At 41.4% G+C, this 26,659-nt stretch overlaps 1 protein-coding gene across 1 annotated transcript; it reads right to left on the bottom strand.

Moving 5' to 3' along the window:
- Window positions 1-6,801: 6,801 nt before the first annotated feature.
- Window positions 6,802-13,545, bottom strand: LOC147855417 (suppressor-like protein). Its single transcript, XM_087330360.1, has 5 exons — window positions 12,107-13,545; window positions 11,479-11,820; window positions 10,991-11,151; window positions 8,091-8,323; window positions 6,802-7,189 (listed from the first exon to the last, which is right to left on the bottom strand). The coding sequence occupies exons 1-5, from the start codon at window positions 13,447-13,449 to the stop codon at window positions 7,022-7,024; spliced, it is 2,247 nt and encodes a 748-aa protein (XP_087186486.1). The 5' UTR covers window positions 13,450-13,545; the 3' UTR covers window positions 6,802-7,021.
- Window positions 13,546-26,659: the final 13,114 nt, after the last annotated feature.

Raw genomic sequence — 26,659 nt, 5'->3', positions numbered from 1 at the left:
ATATCATTATGAATGAGAATGGATGTAGAATGACACTCATGGAAGATGGCACATGATTGATCACATTGCTTGATCCCAAGTCTACATTGTCTGCTTGAGATTGTACTTTAAGCTTGTCCAATGCATGATTCTTCAAGAGGACTTTCCATTGCTTATCTAGAAGGATCAAGGCCTGTTTGTTCAATTTGCAATCTATGATGAGTACCATTGAAGGTTTGATATATTGGCAAGTGGCATCTATATTGTTTCATTCTCAATGTATATTGATGACTTTGCCAATTGCAGTTGTATGCATGCTTGCATATCCCATTTCCATGTCTTCATATCCATTTGGTGTTTCTTTTCTAGAATGATCAAAACAGTTCAAAGACACTATTGTTTTCCTTATTGTCAAGATAACCAAGAAAGGAGCTTGGCATGATTGGATAATTAAAAATCCATCGCAAGAAATAATGATATAAGTAACGCTATAAAAATGCATGGTTTCATTGCTATATAGGTAGTTACAATGTCAAACTGGAACAATATGTTATCCATTAGGGACATGGAGCCACGAAGTAAAAATTGTTATACCACTTCAACTAATTGACAAATTGTCATATTTGCATGTCCACAATTTTTACGCTCTTTCCATTATTTTACGTGTTCTAGATACTTCCAGCTTTTATCTCACTAAACTTGCTAGTTATCACAATATCCAAATGAGCCCTTTTAAGCTCCTTTAGAACATCTCTTTGTTTTTTCCTTACTTGTAGGATCTTGAACCATAACTATGAATAGATATGAGTGTTCCATGGTGTTTCACCTCTTAGGCCACCTCTTCATTGGTTCATGACATAGAGGTTCACATCATGTAGAAAGTGATGTTGATTACGTATTCCAACTTCTCTACACGAAAGAAAACCCCTTCGATGTACTAGGTATAAAAGAATAAACGATCACAAAGCTCACATGATGCTTAAATATAGGTAACTTGTTCGATCATCAATAAACATGTGACGTAAGCTCTCATGATGCGAAGATGCAAATTGCTTGATCATCCTTGTAAAAAGAAAAATCTTAAAAACAAATGGTTTGTACAATGATATATAACGCGTTTGAATTGTTTACATGCAAAATCATCGTGAATAGGTTTGATTATGGGAACATTACTCTTGGGAACTATGCAAGGAATAATGTTGATGCCGTAGGATTGTAGGATTAAAATCATGTAGAAAGAGTAGGGTAACAAAAAGCAACGCAAAGTAAGCCCAACATGTATATGCTACACAAGATTGTGTATACGACTTGACTCACTACAAGTTGTCTTACCGACATTAGCTCATGTCCTCTATTTGTAGATACAATTGACAAGTCGCCTCTTTGATGGTGGTATTCACATGTTCTCATAAGGACATCATCCTAGTGTGCATGTGTATTTTGCTAGGCAAATAAAGTACCTTTATTTCGATTGTCGCTATCATGACATATTTTTGAAAGAAAAAATAAAATCATACAAACGCAACTTATTTTGGCTATCAAATACACGATTGACTTGATGGGTTATGCAACTTAATTACCAACACAAGAATTTCTTAATTTATTCGTGAGTACCAAAAGAAGTTGTAGTGCATGATCTATGCACATGTCATAATTGAAACTTATGGAAGTGAACTATAAATTTCCCTTTTCCGAATTTGTCTCTTCTTGGCCTAATAACAAGAGATATAATAAAACTATTTCATTTCCAACAACATCGTAGTTTATAGGTGCATGGCGAAAGGGACACAATAATCACATTTATATTGATATTTACAAAAACATTATATTCAAGCACGAGTAACTACTAAATCACTTTCTATTTGTAAAGCTCGACCACATCCTCTATCCAAATTTCCATTTTGATCAAAATTTTGTACATAGGCCTACCACTTTTTCCATGATGCCTTAACCATATCCTCAATACAACACATTTCGACACATGATATCCTTTACAAGAAATTGCATAATCATTGGTACAATTACCTTCAAGCTCATGATGGTTATGACTCTACAACATATGGAGAGAGTGAAATGGAGACTTCAAAAAATCTGAAAATTGAGAATAAAACCAAACATGGTTGAACCTAGAAGTAGTAGATCAACATGTGAGGTTAAACCTTAAAGCTTTACAACAACTAATCAATTGCTCGACCAACCCATTTGTAGCTAAATCCAATAACTTGTAACCTAGAATACAAAGTAGATATCAAGTTCACATGGTGTCAAACAAATATTTTCTCTACCACACCTTGTTAGAGGCCAAAATGGTCTCTACGTTTTTTGGAAAAAAAAATATAAATGGTCTCTACGAGATTACACTTAAATTGTAGTTTGCAACTTGTTGTGTCTTCTTTAAAAAGAATATACCAAAATAACTATATGTAAATGTACTTTATTAAAGAATCTAGCTATCTAAGCACTCGACATCCTAAACTAGATATAACTAAAACTTTTGCCTTCGCCCCAATTAACAGGTATGAACATTAGGAGGGGGGGATGACTTTGGTTATAAAAGCACAATATGTTTTCTTTTCCACCATGGACAATATCCACTCAACTCCTATTAATGCCAAATCTCAAGTTGTGTTGGAATTGGTCAGCCTAATAACTCTTTGGATTCTATGGAAACAAAGGTGTAGATGTGTCTTCTCCAACCAAACTGTGCATCTAGTAATGTTAATGCAAGAGATATGGAGTGAAGTTATAGCCACTCTAAAAAGCCAATATGATGGCCTCACGGGTGGATTTGATGGAGTTGAAAGACAACAACTAGCCATTATCCAACAATGGTCGTCCTCTATCTTTCTTGAGTTAGTGGGCATCCACATAAGATGGAACTATCGCGTCCCTACAAGGATTTATATCTAACACTCTCATTTGTAAAATTTTATAACTAATGGAAGCAGTTTTTTTCGGGAAAAAAAACTTTTGCCTTCGAAAAATCTCCAACATGATTTGGTGCAAAATGGACAGAGGTTTGATGAAAACACCTTTGGTCCTAGGGGTTAACAACTATTATTTGTTGATGACAAGGGTGAGAATGACATGGTCTATATGTTGGCTACATGCACAACACATTTGCTATGCTAGATCTCTAACCACTTTTGAGTGTCTTGGAAGAGATCCCACTTGTTCAATACTTGTTCAACACATTTGTTCAATCCTCAGTTGACCTATAACATGAAGAATGATGGAATTAAAGAAAGTTGTGATTGTTGTTTGTGACAATTTGTTGTGTTTGTATTATTGTTCAACAACTTTTATCCATGTGTTAACAAAAATAGTCCTAAGCACCGTTAGTCTTCACATTCCATTAACTTACATACTAGCCAAAGTCTTGTTTGAAGAAGCCATAATATCCCCATCTTCTCTCATAAAACATAGCACAATGACAAATAGTCTTCTTTTGATTTCACCCACGAGGACAAAATTGACATGTTTACTCTTTCGTAGCTTTGCTCATGTGTGTGCCTATCTCATTTTCTAACTAATGTGAAGAGGTCTTGAGCTACCCTATCACACTATGAGTGCATGAAATAGATGTAATACACATAAGTTCTGCTCATAAATCCATCTTGCAACATGTGTAAAAGGAGTGGTATATTTTGGGCCATCTTCCTAACAATAGATGTGCAACTTATTCATATTATAAATCCATCTTGCAACATGTGTAAAAGGAGTGTTATATTGTGGGCCATCTTCCTACTAGTAGATGTGCAACTTATTCATATTATTTTATTATCGAATTTAATGTTATAAACGTAGATCACTTTATTCTTTTCCACTTATAAGTCATGTTCAAAGTGTGGACAATCCAAGCTCATGGGGGTAGGGAGATGCGATGGGATATGTTCTCGAATTTTTTCCTTGTATTGGGGCCAACATTGGGGGTTAATATTTGCAATGTAATATTCCACTTTTGACATTTTCGCATCTTGTCACTTCATCCTTAGTGCCTCTACTTATCCATCGTCAATGATCACAAATGTCATAACATTACATGATAGTGTCTTAAACCATTTCATAATGTCAAGCACCCAACCACTTGAGGGAATTTGGCTCTTATTTGTTGTTTGTACCTTGTATCCTATGTTCCAAGCTTGTTAGGGCAATCTAACATATATCAATGTCTGTTGTGTCCTCGTTCATCGAAGGATATGGTTTTGTTGCTAGGTGCAACATGTGTAGTAGAATGTGTGAAGCTTGGGTCTCCACATTTCTCCCATATCATGGTAAATTGGGGTTGCAAAAAGACATAATTTACGGAGGAATCTAGTGATACATCATGAAGCAAGTGTATTGCATCCCATTTTCTAAACCATTTTTACATTTCTTGCATTTGATCGGAAGACACAATTTATCTTTTATGTGTCTTTTGGATCTTTTGGCTTGCTTCCCATGTGATGCTAGGAGTTCTATGTGAGGGATATTTTTGAACCTCAAGCATGATTTCGACAATCCTTTCCATGACCATGATCTAATTGGAAATGATATTGTCTCAAGAAGTAAGAGGGTGTCTGATGTTTCTTTCTTGACTTGAAAAAAGTTTGCAAGTAAATGCTTTTGGACATTTTCAAACTCTTTTACTTTGGACTTAGGGATGTTATCACCCCCATATTTCCACACCATAGAGAAGCATGGCTGTCACCAAAGTGTCGAAAACATATTTCTTGAGAACCCAACATTTAATTTCTCAATGATTGCATGTGTTCTCAAATGTATAATATGCTCGTTTTCTTGCCTCTAATTGAGAGGTAGCTTATTCATTCCATCTATGATTTGAAGGAACTTCAAGGCCAAGGTATTTGAAGCTCTTCACAATTTAAGTGGTTAATTATTGCACGTAATGCATAATTTATCATTTTTTTACTCTTCACAAGGATAATCTTTGGTTTAGAGCTAATGACACTAAACTTAGTATGTGTAAAAATTATTTCAATGCCCTCATAAGCTTTTGCGCATCTACCAAAGTATTTGCAAAAAGAATTACATCATCCTATTATAACAAAAACATGATGACTACATTCCTAATGATGACTCTTCAATACCTTCTTCCTTTACAAACTTGGTTACCATTTTTTCTAATTCATCAATTCATAAACCAAATAGAGTTGTGAAAGTGGGTATCCTTGATTATTAACACTTGTAATATTATTTAAAAAATCTGAAATTTTATCGCCTATATGCATGTAAATGTAACATTCTCATAGATTTGGGAAATTACAAGTATATATTCACTTCGCACCCAGGTTCTTCCAATTTGTAGTCCAATCATAGGGCATTCCATGTTGCAATGCATGATTAAACATATCACTTATCCGTGGATGTGCATCCATTCCTGTCGAGTTGAGCAGTTTAGCCTTTATATATATCGAAGATCTCTTGCCTTTCGAGAGGCCAATTTTATAAGTCATATGCCTACATCTTCAATTGTAAAGGGAGACAAATGTGAAAGAGAATCATAGCACATCATCTTTTTGATAATTGATCGATCATATAATTTTTACAATACAAAAAGAAGACCGTAAGAGTTAAGTAACCATAAATCTCAATATGTCTCCTTTAAGATTCCCCCAAAATTAGCATGCATGTGTGTACTTTTTCTTATGTTTGGAGAATTTGTTGAGTAAGTTTCCATATTCTTCTCTTTCTTTGAGTAAGCCTTTTATACACATGCAAATGCTTTTGATAAGTTCCTTTATCCTTCACCATATCCAAACCTATCAAGCATATTTAAGCTTGATGACATTCTTTATCAAACCATTTTTTCTTGAACTACATTTCTTGATGTGTTTCCAAGATATATGCTTGGTAGATACATTTAAGCTTCATGAAATTCTTTATCAAATCATTTTTTCTTTGAAGTACATTTCTTGATGTGTTTCCAAGATGTATGTTTGGTCGAAAAACATTTGTTTGTTCACGAGGAAATGACTTTCTTCAAAACTTCCCATTTGTATTCTAGTGTAGCACCATGTTGGATCTTTGTCATTTGTAACATATCATTAACTATCTTGGAATACATAGAAGGTCCATGCTCAAATTTGATTGTTTATTATCTTCAATCCCCTTTTCACAATCAACCCTATTCGTATGTTTGAAGTCAATAGATAAAGTCCTATAATTGAAATCACACTATTTCATTGTGAATTTTGTATGTAAAACCATTACTATTGAGCCATAAGGATATACCGTTTGCAATTAGCATATTGATATGTTTGCACATTTGTAGGAATAACATCCCAAGATTTGAATCTTTTTCATCAATAAAAGAATGTCTCTAACTTTGTATATCCTTCTATATTCCTAAGATATGTGGTATGAAAGATTGTTGTGCATCAAGTTATAAACTTCTTGTATGAGTATTCATGGCACCAACGAAAATAATGTCCTCATTGGCTTTAAATTTGACAAGATCAAACAAGATGATCTTATGCAAGACAGATATTTTTTAGTGTCCATTGAGAGAAGAGCGAGGGAGGGCGGGAGGGAGGGAGGGAGGGAGTGTAGCAATTTATCACACTTAAAAGCCTGAACACTAGCAACAGTTCCCATTGTTTTCTTTTAACTTGTATCATGAGATGGACTATGATCGTTTCATGAAATCAAATCCGACAATCATATTCAGATTAAGATATCATTCCATTGTACATTCCATTCATTCCTATGTGAAAGCTAAGATTAGTTCAAAAGAGCTTTAAAAACTTTACCGGTTTGATTCTTTTTATACTTCTTTCCTTCTTTTTAGGCTACTTTGGTTCTGCATAGCATACACTACGTGTGTAAGTAACATTCTTAATAAGGAAGCAATCTTTCCTTTTCTGTATTATATTCCATTCATAATACCATCCAGCATGGTATATGCATGACTATACATTCTTCTTTTGCGAGAATAAAGATATGATACAGAAAATAACAAAAGCTACAATGCACACTTAATAAGAATCCAAATAGTATGTGATCAGCAACACTTAGATCTGCTTTTCACCTAGATTGTGCTTCACTCCATATCTTTATGATCATCCGGAAGCTCAAGACCCATAGCCCCTAAGAGGTTGGATGCGGGACCTGGTAAACCATGTTGAGATGAGTATGATTGCAGCAAATTTTGTAACAGATTAATGTCAATATTCACTGGTGGAAGTTCTTCCATATCTTCATCAAACCCCTGCATAATTATGAAACAACATTCATGATTTCCATTATTTTCATGTAGTATTGATTTTAATAAGATTGAAACATGAAATAACATTCATGATATCCATTATTTTCATCTAGAATTGATTTAAATAAAATGATGTAAATTCTTGCAAAGAGATTTTGTAAGAATCCAAAACAATCAAAAGAAGAAAAAGGTGGTGCTGTAGTGGGTGATCAATTAATATTAAGTGTATGTCAGATATTTTCTTGTTGCATGACTAATACACGACACAATTTCATCTAATATTAGTCATCTAATGATTTGTGATCAAGTATGTCCATGGAAAGTTTTAATGCAGAATTATTACTATGGTAGGTTGAGTATTGGAAAAGTTTCCATGGTTAGAATTTGGAGAAACCATAATATGCTGGAAATTATTAAAAGATCTAGAAGAATAAATCATCTTAACAAGGACATCTTTTACAATATAACAGGAGAATAAACATGACTCGAGAAAGACGATAAGTTTCACACACTCTTCAAACCTTACAAAAGTGCAAAATGAATATAAAATACAAGTGATAAATAGCAAGGACGGCAAGTATACTGCATATAGAAGCCAGAATAAACTATAAAAGAAGCATATAGAAGCCAAATTCTGTATATTGTACATTATTGTACACATGGTGGGTAAAGTGCTTCAGATTGGTAATTAAAAAGAAAGAGGCATGTCACTCCTGTTCAAAAATGAGTTGGATTAACAGACCACAATTAGAGATAAATAGTTGACATAACTTCTTTTGGACATATAGCGACATAACTTCTTTTGGACATATAGTGAACTCAAATTTAGTTCAATGTTTCAAATGTACCAAATGACAAGATAAAACCTCATGTAGCCAAATAAACGAAGAAAAATAATCAGTACCTTGACCTTGTCACCGGTTCCTTGACCCGTTTGGCTTCGAACAAAGCTCTTTCCTAGACTAGAGGAATTGATCTCCTTATCAAGTGCCTCTGAATATTCTTCCATAAAAGCAGTTTTCCTTTTATTATCACCATCAGATGCTAGTTTTTCCCTGGCTGGTAATGAAGATGAAGTGCTAGGGATGGCTTCATCCATCTCTCCCTCCATTTCACTGGTATCATTTTCACTATCATCTAGAGATTATGAAAACCAATAAATACAAAAACATCTCTCTATTTCTTTCATACATACACCTCTCTCAACACTATTTCTACTTTTTCGTATTACAGCAGGAACCTAGTGGAAGTTCAAGGTTTCACTAGCCAATGCACCTGGATTCAAATCTCACTATATGCACCACAACTAGAAGCCACTGTAGAATGCATGACCTGGTTTCCGCTAGACAACCTTAGTAACTGAGCTACAAGGCCCTTATTTTGCATAGGACTATAACTCAATGGGTAAACTTCAATACTACTAGATACCTTTCAAAATAGGGGTTCAATGCATGACCTTTTAGTTGCCAACTTGCCACCAAACAATCTTACTGCCTAGCTACCTTACTGAGTTGCAACCATCTGGATAGATCTTTCTCTCTGATTCTATGGAGGTCCAAGTGTTCCTTTATGGAGTGGAAGTGTGGGGTGGCACTATTTCACTTACCGCATGAATGAAATAGAGAAAATCCAAAAATTCTTCTATTGTAGAAGATTGGTAGTTAAATCCAAAAATTCTTCCTATCTGTCATGCTATTAGAGACATGAAAGAGTATACATGTATATCACAAAAGACACAAATATGCCCGATCATTAATTGCCAAAATATTCTTGGAACATAGGATGCCAGGTACAAGAAACTAATAAAAGCAATATCCTCTCATATGGTTGGTGGCTTGACATTATGAAGTATGTGGTCATTAAAAATAGATCACAAGAGGCATTAAGGATGAAATGGCATAATGCCATCAAAATCGAAAAATTACATTGAAAATGTTAACCCCAATACAAGGTAAGAATGCCACTAATTATCCAACCGCATCTTACTACCCCCTTGAACCTTGGATCTTTTAGAGGCCTAACATTCCTCTTTGAACTTGCTCACAAATCAGGTGTTGAGGTCGCATCATAGCATCGTCACCTAAGTACGAAGATATGCAAGGTATGCAATGAAAACCTAGTGCAGGATGAAACCCATTTTCGCCTCTTAAAAGACATCAATTTCTCTCTCTCTCTCTCAGAGACAAAGGTGGCATACACACATAGATATATCTATATAAGTGGATAGAATATCTTGTTTGATTGAAAACTTTAGGAATCTCTCTCTATCTCTTCTCAAAAGATTGAAGTTCTGAATAAATTCCTTAAGTGTGGCTTGTGATCATTGGATGTTTAAGAACAGACACCAAATCTTTATCGAAGATCATGTATTGAATAAAGTTGATAGTCCCCGTGATCAGGACCAAAGGCCTGATTTGTTTGGTAGAATTGGTCAAGGTTGTTATGAACCCCAGAGCAATCCTTAAGTGGTGTATGGAAGTTCTTATGATCAAGTGTTCTTCTTAACTCCTATGGACATTTTTGAATCTCTTACCGTGGGCCTATCTAACCAGTTAGATGGGTGTCCACATTGGCCATTCCTGGCTTGTCTTTGATAATACCTATCCCTATACATACATAGAAGTAACATTCATCATCATTCTTGGCCTCAGTTCTCTGTTGGGAGGCTGCCTGTGCTGCTCTTGAAAGATAACGTGCACATATACAATTTCGAGAGCCACTAACTAAATTATGGAGTAGAAACTTGGGAACCAGATCTTCACAAGGCAAATAACTATAATGATGATTTGTCGAGACCTTTAGTCTCAATTATTGCCTGCATGATAAGGAGCAAAGGATTGGTGCCCAATGATATAATTCGGGCAGAGATAAGAGTAACCAATCATTGAGACACAATTCTGATCAATAATCAGTTCCCAATGGCTTTGGAGCTCCTAAAACGAAGGTACTAAAGGTTGACAATAATGTCGTCAAAACAGCTTGTTGAACATAGAAATAATCATTGTTGGTATAATATAGCACAATAATGGTTTAGGGTCACACATGGCACAAGTATAAATGTGCTATCCCTAATCCAATATAGGTTCAATTGACCCCATCTAAACATAAGAGCATAAATGCGCTACAGCATATCCCTATTCCAATATAGGTTCAATTGCCCCCATCTAAACCTGACCAAAGCAGAAAAGAATCGAGTGATCTGAACAAGTATTATCAAATTGGATACCAAAAGAACATTGATCAGCTCCACATCCATTGATGGGCAGATAACCCACTATAAGACACTTTTTAGACATTCTTGGGGCTCTCACGAACCATTATCTCATCACCCTTTTCAATCACAGGTAAAGGCCACTATCTCCCGCCATTGTAAGCACTTTCCATGCTACAGATCTCTCATTCTAGAAATCGACCACTGCTACAGATCTTTTGAAGAAGAAAAATTACAATCGATCTAACTTGAGAATCTTCCATCTATCAATAGCGAGATTCTTTAATCATTTTTATTTACTTTTTTACTTGGTTACATTTTGGTCTGTTGTTTTCAAAGACAAGACAACATCTTAAGATGTAATCTCTTGTTTAGTCTTATCGATTCTATATAATCCATGGGTGTTTACTACCTTCTGAAAGTTTCAAATGCCAACTCCCTCCACCTCTATGAAAAGCCACCACAGTCGGGTCACATAGAAGTCGCTATAAAGTGATATTGAGTAGTCCCAAAACAAAAATGACACTCAAATAGCTGGGAGTTCGCATTCATCTTCTAAATCTGATATTGAAATATTTGAGAAAGAAGAGTACCATGATCTGCTTCATCTGATGAGTACATGCCCATTTCATCTGATGATGTTTCGCTATTCCACCGGGCATCCGCAGCATTTATGCCCACAGCTGATTCTAACTCTTTCAAAAAGCTTTCCATCCTTATTGTAATAGGTTCATCATTTCCTTGAGGCTCAACTCTGTAGTTACCACAACATAGAAATTTTTATAACATGGGTGAACAAACCATCAGAATTACGAATAAACATGATCCGAAATGATTATTTGATACTATCAACATATATAGAATGTACACATATATACATATATAAACACCTGTAAGTATATATGCACATATGTATAGATTATATATATGTGTGTGTGTGTAAATATATAAAATCGATAAAAAGATAGATATGCAAGTGTCTATGAATAAATATATGTATAAGTACGTATATATAAAACGTATGTATGTATGTGCATATATTTATATCTGTCTATATACATGTCTATAATTTGCATCATACCCATCACTTGGTAACTCAGCTCCTTCATAACTTGAGATCTTGTTGATGAAATCATGCATGCTTTTTGCCACCTCCTCAACAGCAAAATCGCCCTTTGTCATTTTTTTCTTTCTGTTACATTTCTGTTGTGTTTTCCTAAGGCTCGCTCGACATACTCTTTCAGATTCATACATATCGATTTCCCTTTGTCTCTCTTGCATTGCAGTGTTGAGATCCTTTTCTCCACTATAGAGCCATGAATCATCATCACTCTTAACTTCAAGTGACCTTGGGAAATCATCTACTGAATGTGGCAGTGCCACAATTTCTGCAATGCGTTGGACAGGTGCTTTCATGGCTGCACTGAAACAATGATCCACACATAGTTTTTGGAGTAGATTATTACATATTCAAGTTCTGAAAAGCAAGGGTTCATGAGAAGCAGGGAGCTAAGAACATGTGAAATATTACCTCACTTGTGCAAACTATTCATCTATATAATTGTTTTGAAGAAAAAGTGGTAAAGTTACCAATGAATATGTGATAGAGACTACCTCCTAAATGCAAAGAGACTAGTCTTTTGATAGGATTCTTCAAATTGAAAAGGCAAGGGCCCAAATAACCAACGAATATGTGAAAGATAGATTACCTCACTTGTGCAAAAAGAGTAGACTTCCTATAGGATTCCTTGGCATTATCAAGCAGCTCACGATACTCCTTTGATCCCTCAACTAGACCTCTAAAATAGCCTGTCTTTTGCAAACTAGCTAGAAATGCATTCCATCCAATATCCTTCTGATTATGAACTTCTGATGATGATGGCGCTCGTTCCCAATACATCATTTCAAATCCACAAGTAAGCTTCATACCTAATTGTGCCTCAGCATAATGAGAATCTGAAGGCAGTGGCATAGGATATCGCCGAGGAGCTTGGAAAACTTGTTGTATAAGCTGTCCATACATAGCTCTAGACATCCTAACCAACACATCTACCATTTGTACCTCCTTCTCTATAGGTAAGAAATGCCTCATCTGAGATGCAACTTTCATGGAGTCTAGATCACGATCATAGAATGAACTCACAGCAAGTGCGATGAGCTGTGGCTCATGTTTCAAGACCTGTGCAATAGGAAGGGGTACTCTACATATTACATCATGCATATTGTTCTTTGAGTTCGGTCCAAATGCTTCCAAACGGCGCCGAATAGCTTGCAGAACATTCTCATTTGCTCTCGTTGCAAACTTACCACTTCGAAGAACTTCAAGAGATTTTGTAACTGAAGGTAACAAAGGCAATTGATATATCTCGGCAGGGGATGAAGGTAATGGTATGATGTGAAGAGAATCCCCTTTGATAAAAACCCTATTCCAACTATTTTCTGGCTTGAGCCACCGTGGTATGGAATACGCAGCCTCTATAAGGAGGAACTCACCATCCGTGTCCCAAACCCTAATACAAAGTTCAGAAAACTGGCGAGATATGGCAAAGAGAAGACTAACCACAAACCATTCATCCTCAATGTTGTCACCATATTTCAGCTTTCCTTGAAGGTGCCAAAGTGTAGAATCATCAAGATTTACATGAGTATTCAATGATAAATCATCATGCTTTCCATGATTATGCGAAGGAGTACCACGCCCTTCATCATTCACTTCTTCATGAAGATGTGAAATTGAGGAATTGACAGCACAAACTGATGAACCAATTCCACCCGTGTGTGCATCTTCTTCTTCTTCTTGTATAATGTGGTCAAAAGGAACAAAACAATGGCACTTAGAAGAAGTTACCTTGAGATCAAAAGTTTCATGTTGCCATATATATCCTTCTACAAAAGGAGAAACCACAGCCAAGCACTCCGTTCGAAGGCGGTGGAGCTCCTTCTGTAGCCTCTCAGCCTTTTCTGCGTCGCCGGTTTCTCCAATGGTCAAGCTGTGGTAGATGCAGAAGAAGACGGTGTCTTCAGGAATGGGCGGCTTCTTAAAGAACTCCATTGCTCGCCTCGTTCTCTGCCAAACCCTAATTCTGCATCAGACAGCGGAGGAAGGCGTGCTTTAAAACCCTGATTCCCATTTCTCCATGACTTTTGAGAACATTCATTATGTACATTATAGCTTGGGGAATTGTCCAAACCAAACTGGTTAAGCCTTAATCAGCTTGGGAGTTTTCAAACTTGAACCGACCCATCTCCTAAAGCAGTTAGGCCTAAGAACCGGTTTAAGACCTGGTTTATCCTTAACTGGTTTGGGGACCGGTTTAGCTCAAAATGGTTTGGTTCGGCTTAAGGAAACTCAGATTGAATTGAACCAAACCGTTTAAAAACTATTTAACAGCTTCGGTTTAGGGTTGAGTCGAGTTGTTGCCGACCACATACAACATTGGTCACTCCACCCTCAGCTCGGCCCAATAGAAGAAGATGTTGCGTGTGTATGTAAGTATCTTCTTATATTTTGTACATTTTGGAGGGTAGACTCTAGTAACTAAAATATGTATATGTATCTTTTTATTGGTTATCGAAATGTATTTTAGGAACATGAAGTCCATGTATTTTTGTGCAAGATCGCTTCATAATAGAACTCAATTTGTTTTGTCATGGGGCTTCCCATTCATTCCCTCGTGAATTTGTATGGTACTAGGTCACAATTTTGGTGATTTATTTTAATCACGGGCTCCTTGTAATTCAAATGCACCTTACTCAATATCCAACCGGCGTTGCTCAAGTTGGATTGGTAGATTAACAATGACAACACTAATTACGGTTTGTGATGGCTTTAACCATGAGTTTCAAGCATGATTTGGATATATATATAGTGTTAAAATAGCAATCAACATTATCTAAAGATTACAAGAAGGAGATTGACTTACATTAGTGTAGACCACAAATTTTTGTTTTATTGCATGTGTTATCCCATGGGCATTGATGGATTGATTTTGACAAGATCTTCAAAATTATGTAAATGATTTATTGCTTATACATTATGTGTGTCATCAAATATATCTCAATGAAGATTTGATTGAACTAGGTTTCGTTGTCACATATGTAAGAGAATGATCAAAGAATTAGCGAGTGAGCAAGACAAGCGAATGAGTGAGACAAGTGAGCAAGTGAACATGCAAGATTAGTGAACAAGTGGTATGAGAAAGAAGAAAGAAAGAGAAAGAGAAATGAAGAGGAAGATAAGACTAGATAATATTCAATACACCCAATAATTGGTGTTGAACTCCGTGAGAACAACTAGGGTGGGAAGCCCATATTTATACAACCAAGTATGCAAAAGGTAAGAGTCAGGACATGAATGTGTGCCACCTTGCACTTCTCTATGGAAGACATGTATACAAGTCACCTTGTGACCAATCTTTTGACATCATATATGCATAAAGTAGCACACATAAACTATTACATGTTCATCTCGTATCACGTTGGCCATTACATTATTCTCTCCTTGATCATTAACTTCTAGGTGGAGCAAGATTGCTCAAGTCTAGGAACTTCTCTACCTCAAAATCCTCCCCATCTTCAAGAACACCTGATGGGGGCGTGACAAGTTGGCACTCAAGAAGAGAAGATGGGTGGTAAGGGTCCAAGAGCATTGTGTGAAACACATTGTTAGAGCTTAATCCTAATGTAAGCATGAAATAAGGAAATATAAGATGGGTAGAGAGAGAGAGAAGCGTGCCAATCCACCCAACCACCCCCGAGTGAAGGGATTGAGACGGACTCGAGCCTTGATCAATGTCCCATACCACCGCCATGGCATCGAGTCATACTTGGTACTAGCGTGCTCGCAACAAGAGTTTGTTTATCACACGAGCACAATCTTGACGTAGTCAAAATAATGTCCTAATGAGGGTAGGTAGGCCACATATTTATAGCCAAACCTAAGGCTCCCAGGCAAGTTCATGATGTAAAAAAGGGTCATCGGTCACAACCAAGGTTCAAACACAAAATAAAGAAAAACAAAATATTGCACTCACTCGCTCAGAGACAAGACAACACCGGATATTAACGTGGAAACCCTAAATGGGGAAAACCATGGGAGTTCGCTGACTCCTAACTGCTCACTATATGAAAGGTATATAGTGAGCCTCGTAGGTAGCAACCTCGAGCTCGTCTTCTTCATCTGCATGCAGTTACAACAGAGATTAACAATCAACAATGGTTCGGTTTGAGAGGGTCAAAACCAAACCATTAAAAAAATTTCAAATCGTTAAGCCATTAAACTAGTAAAACTGCGGTTTCGTGGTTTGGTATTGGTTTTTAGCTTAGGTCAAAATTTAAAATTTAAAAATCTAAAAAATTTCATTATTTAAAATTTCAAAATTTTAAAGATTTTCCTAAAATGTGAGAATAAGGCATGAAAATGAAAATATTATTTAAAAACAATCTTTTAAAATTTAAAAATAAAATAAAAAATAAAAAACCATTTAAACTGCGATTTCTAACTGTTGAAACCAAACTAAAACCGAAACTGAACCAAACTGTTAAAAAAAACCTGAACCTGAACCAAACCAAACCAAATTGTTTAAACCGTTAATCTGCGGTTTCGCGGTTCTGTTCGGTTCAAACCGAACTGTTACCGATTGTTAACAGAGATGCCACACTTCTCTCTCTCTCTCTCTCTCTCTCACAGACACACACACACACACGCATGCACGCACAATTACACTATATCACACAGTCTCTCTATGTCACAACATAAAGTTTTGTCCTAGTTATCTTTATACTTCTACAACTTAGGACTATTTACAAATTTGACCTAAATAGGCACAATACAAAGAGAAACCTATTTACATATGTGTCCTTTTCCAGATACCTTTTGGGATTCGGATTCAGTCTTTCTCTTCCTTCGAATCCAATTGATCCAGCTCGTGCTCTCCTTCCCATTCAGAGGGACATGTTTTCCCAACAAACCCCCCCTTCACTCTGGCATGGGATGCTTCATCAATCTGACCCGTCTTCAGCATGTGTCCAGCTTCTCTGCCGACAACACCTTCGTCAACATATCCGATCCGTTCTCAGTTGTGTGGATCTTCATCAGAGCATACTCCTTTTTTTCTACCTACTCCCGGAGCCAATGGTATCTCTTGTGAATGTGTTTGGTCCTTGAGTGGTAGGCGACATTCTTCGCAAGGTGGATGACACTTTGGTTGTTGCAGTAGAGTCAGAATCCTTCTTGCTGAATCCCTAACTCTATGATAAACTTCTTTATCCAGATTATCTCCTTGCCAGCTTTCGTTGCGGCCATGTACTTCGCTTCCGTGGTCGACAAAGCCACGGGCGTCTACGGCCTCAACTGCCATGAGACGGCTCCCCCTGCATATGTCATCACATATTCAGACGTGGACCGACTGGTATCAACATCAGCCGACATGTCTGAGTAAGTGAAGCCTTCTAGTATGGGTTTGCGTGAGCCGAATCAGAGGCATACGCTCAAGGTCCCTCTAAGGTACCGAAGTATCCATTTGACTACAAACCAATGTTATTTGCTCGGATTGCTCATGAATCCGCTGACGACTCCGACAACGTATCCGATATCTAGCCTAGTACATATCATCGCGTACATCAGGCTTCTTACTGATGAGGTATAGGGTATCTTCATCATCTCAGCCGTTTCTGTCTTTGTCTTCGAACTTTGTCTTCCGGATAGCTTGCTATTGGTCGGCAGCATCGAACCGGCCGATTTCGTGTTGTCCATGCAAAATCTCTAGAGAACCTTTGTCATGTACTTCTCCTGTGACAACCACAATAACCTCTTTGTGTAATCCGGGACAATGTGCATTCCCAGGATCTGCCTTGCTGGACCCATATCCTTCATTGAGAATGACCTGCTCAAAGCCTTCTTCAAGCTTCCAATTTTATTTAGTTCTTGTCCGACAATCAACATGTCGTCGACGTACACTAGAAGGATAAGGAAGTATCCTCCTTCATATCTCTTCACAAACACGTAGTGGTCGGCTTGCGTCTTGTGGAATTCGTGTTCTACCATGAAGGATTCAAACAGTTGGTACCACTATCGAGGAGCCTACTTAAGTCCATAAAGGCTCTTCCTCAATCGGCACACCAGATTCTCCTTTCCCTTCTTGAAAAATCCTTCTAGTTGTTTCATATGCATCTCTTCTTCGAGATCTCCATGCAGGAACTCTGTCTTGACATCCAATTGTTCGACTTCAAGGTCCATGCTAGCCGCTATGCTCAACATTGTTCGGATGGATGTTATCTTCACGAATGGGGCAAATATCTCATCGAAATCCACTCCTTGCTTTTGTTGAAAGCCCTTCACGACAATTTGCGCTTTGTATCAGGGTGAATTTCTACCATCTCCCAGTTTCAGCTTGTACACCCACTTATTCCGGAGTACCCTCTTTCCTTTCAGCAACTCCGTCAGCTCATATGTGTGTTATTGATAATGCTTGTGTCAACCCACTCGTCAAGGCTTGTATAAAAAGTGCTCTATGAGCACGTTGTACACACACACTAGGTATTATTTTGATAGTAGAAGTTTTTGTTGTCTGCTTACTCTATTTGTTTGTCTCTCTCTCACATTCTCTGTGTTTACCTAACTATTTCTTCTATCTCTGTTGTCTAGCCGAGCTGGCTGTGTTTGCACATAAAGCTTCCACACACACAATCTTTTACATGGTATTAGAGCACGAGGTTTAGAAGAATCCTCTGCAATCAACATGCGAACAAGCATAGAGACAAGCTTTCGTCTTCTAGAGAAGGAAAGATAGGAACATTGACAAAGGAATGGGAAGCTCACTTCTGATAGAAAAGCTCGATAGGAACAACTACGCATCTTGGTCGTACAAGATGCACCAGTATCTACTGGGGCACGAATACTGGAGTTATGTCGAAGGAGATAACGATGTAGCACCGAAGTCGACACACAAAGACTTCCTAGCCTGGGAACTAGCGGCAAATAGAGTTATGTATTGCTTTGCATCATGTGTGAGCGACCAACTATTGAGCTATATTCGGGATGTCAAGACGCCAAAAGATGCGTGGGTGAATCTCAAATGGATTTTTACCACGAGCACAATGCCCAAGAAGTTGTAGCTCAGGTTCACTTGGAAGCGCAGCGGTCGCCTGGAGTAGTAAGAAGCAACCGGCAGTTGCACTGTCGAGCACTGAGACCGAGTACTAAGGAGCAGCTGTCGCGACATGCGAAGCCATATGGCTCAAGATGGTCCTAAAGGATTTGCAAGTGGAGGTATCCGATCCGACGGTGATCTATTGCAATAACCTCGGTAACATCCAGTTGGATAAGAACCCCGTCTTTCTTGCCCGGACTAAGCACATTGAGGTGCACTATCATTTTGTCCGAGAGCGCGTTCTCTCCGGTGAAGTGGAACTTGTGTATGTTCTAACGTATCGGCAGGTGGTCGATATCTTCACCAAACCCCTAGGCTTAGACAAGTTACGACATGTTTTCGGTGCACTAGGTGTGCAATATCTTGATATGCCGAACCTGAGGGGGAGGAACGAAAGGAGGGATGAGAAAGACGACCAAAAAGCCGAGTTAGAAACCGATTTTGACTTCAGCCTGACTGAAGAAGTCGGAGTGCACAAGACGACTGAAGAAGCCGAGACCAGACGTAGGGGGAGCCACCAGAATGGAGAGCCTAAGCCGAAGCCAACCGAAAAAGGGGGAGGCAAAGCTGGAAAGGCCAAGACCAAGACATGGGCAAATGTGGTCAAGGGCCTGGAAGAGGACGAATTGGAGACAACTAATTCGGACAAGACATCGAACGAATTGGAGGCAACCGATTCACTAGAGGAGTTTGATTTAGAGGAGCCGAATCAACTAGAGGCCAAACAGACAAGAAGGCAGTGGAAGTCGACACCGACACGGAGGAACCGACAGGTCAAGAAGCGTCGAAGTCGCAATAGTGAAGGAGCTGAGATGGGCCTGTTGAGTAGACAAGCCGACCGAGGAGGTCGAGGAGTTTAGAACCGAATGGGTCACAAAAGGAGGAACCGGACTGGACGAGGAGCGTGAGTGTGAGCGAGGCGGGAGGGCGCCAGAAGGAGCCGGACGAAAGAACTGGCCGCCCCAGACACTAACACCATGATCCAACCTCAAGTTGAGCTTGAGGAGGAGTGTTGAGCGAGCAAGCTCAACCGGATCCGGATCGGCTAAATAAGCTAGAGCCGGATTGGTATCCCGAACGGAGAACTCGATCAGTGTTCGGATGGTATCGGGAAAAAGGAGCCGGATTAGACTGTAACCGGTAGGCTGTTAGAGGCCTATGAATCTAGCCTAGTACATAGGCAGATTCCTTGGAGTCAGTGTCAGTCGCTCGTATGAGCATTGAAGTACTTGTCAGTACTTCTGTCAGTCTGTATAAGGACTTGTATAAAAGTGCTCTTTGAGCACATTCTATGTACAAAGTGTTAGAAAGTATTATTTTTTAATATAGTTTTTGCTATTCTGCTCTCTTTGTCTTTCCCACTCTCTATCTGTGTCTTGTAAGGTTTCCATTAAACCTGTACTCTCTTTGTTGCTATCCGGCTGAACCGGTTTGTCATAAGCTTCTGCATATTAACTTTTACAAATGGGTTGTTTATAAATGTAGCCACTACGACTGTCATTCCTATTATAACTATAGTAGTTATTCAACCGACTGATTGTCTAGTCAATTTGATTAGTCGACTCTAGTGTTGATTGACCAGTCGACCCAACTAGTTGGTCTTATCTTCGACCATCTGTTCAACCCGACTACTTTGTCATGCCCTCGACTTGGACTCTCCTATTGTCGAATCCCCTAGTTGACTCTCCATGTCTTCGATTGTTGGCACTTAGCCCAACCAGTCGGCTACTCCCATAGGAGGGACATATTCCTAATAGATTGTACACGGAAAGTTTGGGCCTACTCAATTAGGTCGAAAGACGAAGCGCTCACGGTCTTCTCTCAGTGGATAACTGAAGTGGAGAACCGGTCAGGATGCAGAGTGAAGACACTCTGATCCGACAATGGAGTTTGTTGGGAGACAAGTCCCTCCGGATGGGAAGGGAGAAGAACAGTGCGAAACGGTATGAGGAGAACCCGGCTACGGAGAGCCGGACGATGCAGGCCCGGTGAAGACCGGATGAGGAGTACCCGGCTACGGAGAGCCGGATGGTGCAGGCCCGGTGAAGACCGGATGAGGAGTACCCGGCTACGGAGAGCCGGATGGTGCAGGCCCGGTGAAGACCGGATGAGGAGTACCAGGCTACGGAGAGCCGGATGGTGCAGGCCCGGTGAAGACCGGATGAGGAGTACCCGGCTATGGAGAGCCGGATGGTGCAGGCCCGGTGTGAACCGGATGAGGAGTACCCGGCAGATACGGAGAGCCGGACGATGCAGACCCGGTGTGAACCGGATGAGGAGAACCCGGCTACGAAGAACCGGATGGTACAGAACCGGTGAGAACCGGAGGAAGAGACATATTCGTAAATATGTTTCTGAGAGCCCATCGAGGCTATATTTGTAAATAGCCGAAAAGTCATATTAGTATAAATATGACTTAGGGCAAACCTTTTTAAAGGGTTGTCGTTGTCGTTTTTCTTGTTGGTGCAAGAAGAAGAGAGAGTGTGTAACTGTATAGAGAGAGAGAGAGAGAACGAGGTAACTGCCTCTGTTGTAACCGCCGCCTGTGGCGAAGATAGTGAGCACGAGGTCGTTGCCTCCGTGAACTCACTGTTTGTACATTCTTACATAGTGACAGTTTGCAGCCTGTGGGCTGCCATGGTTTTTTTCCCCTAGTTTGAGGTTTTCCACGTAAACCTCCTGTGTATTGTCTGTATCTTCTCTTACTTCGTGTTGTGCATTTGTTTCCCGTTTTCTGCGTATGAAAAGAAGCTCGGTTGTGGCCGAGCGTTGGACATAAGGAGCGTTGAGTTCCCGTCAGAGGAGAATACACTTCCCGAGTCTTCAAATAGTACCTGTCCAACAAAGGGATCTGGCATCAAAAGACCGTTCGATACACACCCATGCAGAATGGATCAACCGAACGATCCAGGTGAGGGTGACGACAATGCTCCAACAAGCTGGACTGAAGCTGGAGTTCTGGGCCGAAGCATTGTAGACGACAATATATTTGATCAAATTGTCGTTGTTGAAAGCAATTAGGCTCGAAATGCCACAGGCACTATGGTCAGGCAAACCACCGACCTACGATAGGCTTTGAGTATTTGGGTGCGAAGCCTACGCATTCATCCCCAAGGAGAAAAGGACCAAGTTTGCACCCCATGCAACAAAATGCATATTTCTCGGTTATGGAACATATGGGGAATTTGGCTACATGCTATGGGACCCAGAGAACCGGAAATTGATCCGGAGTAGTGATGTAGTTTTCAATGAAGACTCTATTCTCTCTGTGAGGAACCAACCCATTGGGCCGAATCAAAGATTAAACAAACAGTTGAACTCGAGCAAGCCATCAATACACCGGTCGACTCTGAATCAGTAGGAGGTCCACTAGTCGAACTTGAAGACAAAGCCATCAAAGACAAAGCCGAATCGACAAGAGGGAAAAAATGCAAAGTCAACAAGGTGTGAGCCAATGTTGAGCAACAAGCTCAACATTCGGTGCGTAATCAGGTGCGTAACCCAGTGCGTAAACTGGGTGCGTAAAACCGTGCGCACAATAGGCCGTAACGGTGCGAACACCGCGAGGCTGTTAGAAAGATATTCCTCGAAAGGAATAATTTTGGGAGTGAGTGTAGCGGCTCATTTATGAGTGTCAAGTACTGTCAGTACTTGTGTCAGCCTGATTGTCAGGGCTTGTATAAAAGGTGCTCACTGAGCATGGTGTATGTACACAGAGAATCACTATTTTGAATTAGATTTTTCTGTTGTCTGCTCTGTCTCTGTCTCTCCCTCTCCCTCTCCATCTCTACGTTTTCTGTGTTTTACCAAACTATCTTATTCCTCCGAATTGTGTACTCTGTGTTTCGCACACGCTATTCTTTTACATGGTATCAGAGCGTGAGGGTTGAAGTCCTCTTCAGCCGACAAGAAAAGCTTGCGACAAAACAGAGTTGAAGTTGTTCTTCGTTTTTTGTTCGGAAAAGAAAAAGACAGCAATATGGACAGAGGTATGGGAAGCTCGCTACCGACCGAGGAGCTCGACAGGAGCAATTACGCATCTTGGTCGTACAAGATGCACCAGTACCTGCTTGGCCATGGCTACTGGAGTTATGTCGAAGGAGCTAATGATGTAGCACCCGATTCGACACACAGAGATTTTCCGGCTTGGGAACAAGCGGCAAGCAGAGTTCTCTACTGCTTTGCATCTTGTGTGAGCGACCAACTATTGAGCTATATTCGGGGTGCTAAGACGCCAAAGGACGCATGGGCGAATCTCAAAAAGATTTTCGCCACAAGCACAACTGCCAGGAAGCTGCAGCTCAGGCAAGAGCTCAACAATGTCCGGTAGAAAGATCTGTTTGTGGCTTATTACACGTCCCGAATCAAGGAAATCTGTGATTCTCTCGCTTCCGTGAACGTGAACGTTGAGGAAGATGAAATGGTGCAAGTTTTCCTTGGTGGGCTAGCATCCAGGTTTGGAGCCTTCCGAACGGCGGTCTGTACGAGGGAGAATACGCCTTTGTTCTTCGAGCTTTAGTCAATGTTGCTTGTGGAGGAAAATCACACGAGTGCTTCGACGAGTATGCACGCCGATGGCAAGATGCTGTACACGGAGGAAGATAGGCCCCGTGGTCGTGATGGACAAGGCGGATTGGCGCGCAATGGAGGCGGCTGACAGAGTAGAATAAGCGGCATAATCGATGTGTCAACAACAATTCCGGACCCTCCACAAGCAGGGGGAGTCTTGGCGGTGCCGGAAGCTGGCAAGAGAAGGTCGTGTCAGAATGCTGGTACTATGGCAAAAAGGGCCACAAGGAGAGCGAGTGCTAGAAGAAACAAGCTGATTCAAACAAAGTTGGATCGGGCGGAAGAGACGCAGGAAGGTGTCAGAAGTTGCACTATACGGAAGGCTCGAAACGAGCCGGAAATGGAATGGGCCCTGCCTTCGTAATGAAGCATAAGGCCAACTCAATGTCCATGAACACCTCGAAATCAAGCGAAGTGTGGTATGTCGATTCCAGAGCATCAAATCATATGACGAGTCACGAAGAATGGTTCTCGTACTTGGAGAAGCCGGAAAAGAAAGAAGTGGTTGAAACGGGAGACGACACTCCTCATACCATCGAACATGTTGGTGAAGTTCCCCTCAGCCACGTTGTGTAGAAAGGGAAGCTAATGAACGTGTTGCACGTTCCGACAATAACCAAGATCCTGGTGTTGGTCGGTCAGATCGTCGACCAAGGTATGCAAGTTCGATTCACGCTGTTAACTCTTCAGGCCGGACAATGGCCTAACACAGGGTGTCTACGGGAGACACTTCACCAAAGGGTGTTACGGCAACCGGATTAGACCTCAACGCTTAATCCGACTTAATTAAGTTACTTATTATGATCGTTTTTCATAACACACGTGTAAGATATAACAATTAAGACAGAACGACAATTAACACAGAAAGATAACAACGCTTAAGCTTTCATTAATTAACCGCTAACAATTACATTGTATCCGGGCCTTTAAATAGGTTTCCGGTTTGTATTACAAAACGGTGCCATCCGCACCTGTTCGGGATCGGTCCGGATCCGGAACGGCATACGATTTCCGGTCCGTCCATCCACACTCATAGCTTAATTACAACCACATTCCTACTACTTAATTAGCTCTCCGTTTCCCACTCTGGACTCTTTTGCCGGCCGGTAACACATGGCACGCCCGTGGGACAGTACCTTGTACGTCGAATCCACAACCGACCCTTGCTATTCTTCGTCCAAAATGTCCAGAATGCTTTGTTCGAGAGGCTCCAATGGTTCATCTGGAAGTGGTTGTTGCTGTTGCTGCTCTGTTGCTGTCTGCTGCGGCGGGTCCGTTGGTGGTTGCTGCGGCTGCTCCTCTGTTTGTGGCTCTGACACCGGCGTCTCTGTCGTTGCTCCCTGCATCGTAGTGGTCTCCGGTTGACTGGTTCCCGGCTGGCCCTCAGCCGGCGACGATTCCTCATCACTAAGGTTAACCGTTGTCGCTTCTCGTGCTTTTTCTTCCCGCACCCGGGACCGCTCGTAGCTTTCAAACTGGATTTGAGCGTCCAACCTATCATCGTCCAGCTGAGCTACGAGCTGCCTGACCTGCGCCAGCTGTTCATCTGCCAGGACTTGGAAGTCGTCGGCCAGCTCGTCCCGTATGGCGGTGAAGTCCTCGGAAGTCAACGTATAACAGTCATCTCCTTCCTTCCGCCGGTTTGCCACATCCGCCCGTAGCAACTGGAGTTCCGCCGCGTTTTGTGCCCACTTTGTCCACCATTTTACGGAGCTTTCATCAATCAAGTGTTTTGTCTGATTCACCATGCCCGGAGGATGGACTGAATCCGGCTCGTTCCCAATTGCGATTTGGTTTCCGTCGCTTGCCGTTCCTCCTTCAGTTGTTTGATGATTTTGACGTTGTCCTCCGCCTGCGCCTTGTAATGCATCAATTGCCTTTGATATGTGCTTTGTAATTTCTGCAATACTGTTGACGCTCTCTCTTTGTCTTCCTGCTGTTGCCTCTGGAGCTCCATCCGGACCCTCTCCGCCTCTTCCAAGCGTCTTGTATTTTCCGCCCGTTCGTCGGCGATCGCCGTCGCGGCCCGATCAACTTCCTGCTGGAGCTCGGCCATCCGTTCTTTATGCTCCGTTTCCAGCCGTTTGTAGTCCCGGTGCAGGTGCTCAAAATCATCCGTCTTTTGCTTGAGCCGTGTGTTGATCTGACGACGGGCCCGGTCCTCGCGGTCCTTCTGCTGGCGGAGCTCTTCCTTTAGCCGTTCAATCTCTGTTTCCGCCGTTTTCCGCAGCTTGTCCTTTTCCTGCAGCACTTTGTCTTTCTCCTTCTTTAGTCGGTCGTACGCTTGATGGCTTTTCCGGAGGCTCTCCTCTGCCCGGCGGAGGTTCTCAGCAGTCTTCTTTAATTCGGCTTCGGCCGCCGTCTTCAATTCTCGTTCACGGCTCCTTAGCGCTTCTTGTGCGGCAAGTTCCTCTCTCAATTCCGCAAGCTCCTGAGCTTGCGCCGCATCTCTCGCCGGAACGGTTTCCGTTGCCGGGGTCTTATTGCTATGTACAGGTCGTTCCGCTTCTTTATTCTGTACACTTACCGGAGTCACCGGTGATTGGATCCGTATTTTGGCCATCTCTATCGTGACCTGATCCAAGTCTTTTTCAAGGCACCGGATTCTGGACTGGGCCGTCTTTAGTCGTTCGGTTGTGACGAGCAACCGTTCGCTTTGCGCTCTTTCTTCCGCCTCTATATACCCCACTGCTCCAGCTATCTGTTCGCCTATCCACCGGAGCCACAGGCTACCGGTGCCTTGTTGTGCTTGCACGGAGGTTTGACAGATGGGCTCACTTGTAGAGGGGTAGTCCCGCCTGGTTGCGCCGATTTGCAATTCCGTTTCTGCCCGTGGACCATCCTGTTGTCCTGGTTCCCCTTGCGCTTCTTCTTGGTTAACCGAGGGAGGCTGCAGTGACCTTTTCGGCTCTGGCGGGATGGGACTTGCCGGTGTTGCCGGTGGTGCTGGGGCTTCTGTTTCCGGTGCCATCTGCACCGGTTCCGGTTCCTTCCTTGGCGTAGGAGTCTCAGTACGGGGAGCCGGTGTTCCCTCTGTTTGAGGGTCCGAATGTTTCCCGGCTGCCTCAACGGTCCTTGCCGACGACCGTTGCTGGAGGTGCTCCGTAGGCTCCTCCTCTATTTCCTCCTCCTGAGCTCCGGCATTGAGTTTTGCCGCCAAGGGGTCCACTTCTCGATTCACCGGTCGGTGGAGTGTGACCTTTACGGGCCGTGCCGATGGTTCCTCCTGCGCCTCCGTTGGGCGCTTCCGGCTGCCGCTTCCTGCTCCCGCCTGTTCTGCATCTGCCGCCTTTCCCTTAGTGGCCTTCGAGGCCAATAGTTGTTGCCGTTTGGAAGCCGTCCTTGGTGTGCCGTCCGGCACTCTTCCTCGCTTCTTGGGCTGGACGGTCTGAACGGGTGGCACTAGCAAGGTGAGCCACTGCGTTACGGCGTGCCATATCCTTCGTCCGTCTCGGCCTTCTTTGTCGTCCTTGCCTCTGACGATCTCGATCGCCGCACACAACCCATCTGCGATCAATATCGGCCAATCCACCTTGATCCCTT

Source organism: Azolla caroliniana, unplaced genomic scaffold (genome assembly GCF_043228905.1).
Source record: "Azolla caroliniana isolate FFs.n. ecotype wild unplaced genomic scaffold, voAzoCaro1.0.p SCAF_14, whole genome shotgun sequence".
Taxonomy (NCBI): domain Eukaryota; kingdom Viridiplantae; phylum Streptophyta; class Polypodiopsida; order Salviniales; family Salviniaceae; genus Azolla; species Azolla caroliniana.
The sequence above is the reverse complement of the archived record's forward strand: the minus strand, read 5'-3'. Positions and strand labels throughout refer to the sequence as shown.

Coding starts and splice junctions, on each gene's coding strand:
- LOC147855417 (XM_087330360.1), bottom strand. CDS start 13,449: ATGGAGTTCTTTAAGAAGCCGCCCATTCCTGAAGACACCGTCTTCTTC. Junction 11,152..11,478: donor GCTGAGTTACCAAGTGATGG/GTATGATGCAAA, acceptor TGGTAACTACAG/AGTTGAGCCTCAAGGAAATG. Junction 7,190..8,090: donor GAACCGGTGACAAGGTCAAG/GTACTGATTATT, acceptor ATAATTATGCAG/GGGTTTGATGAAGATATGGA.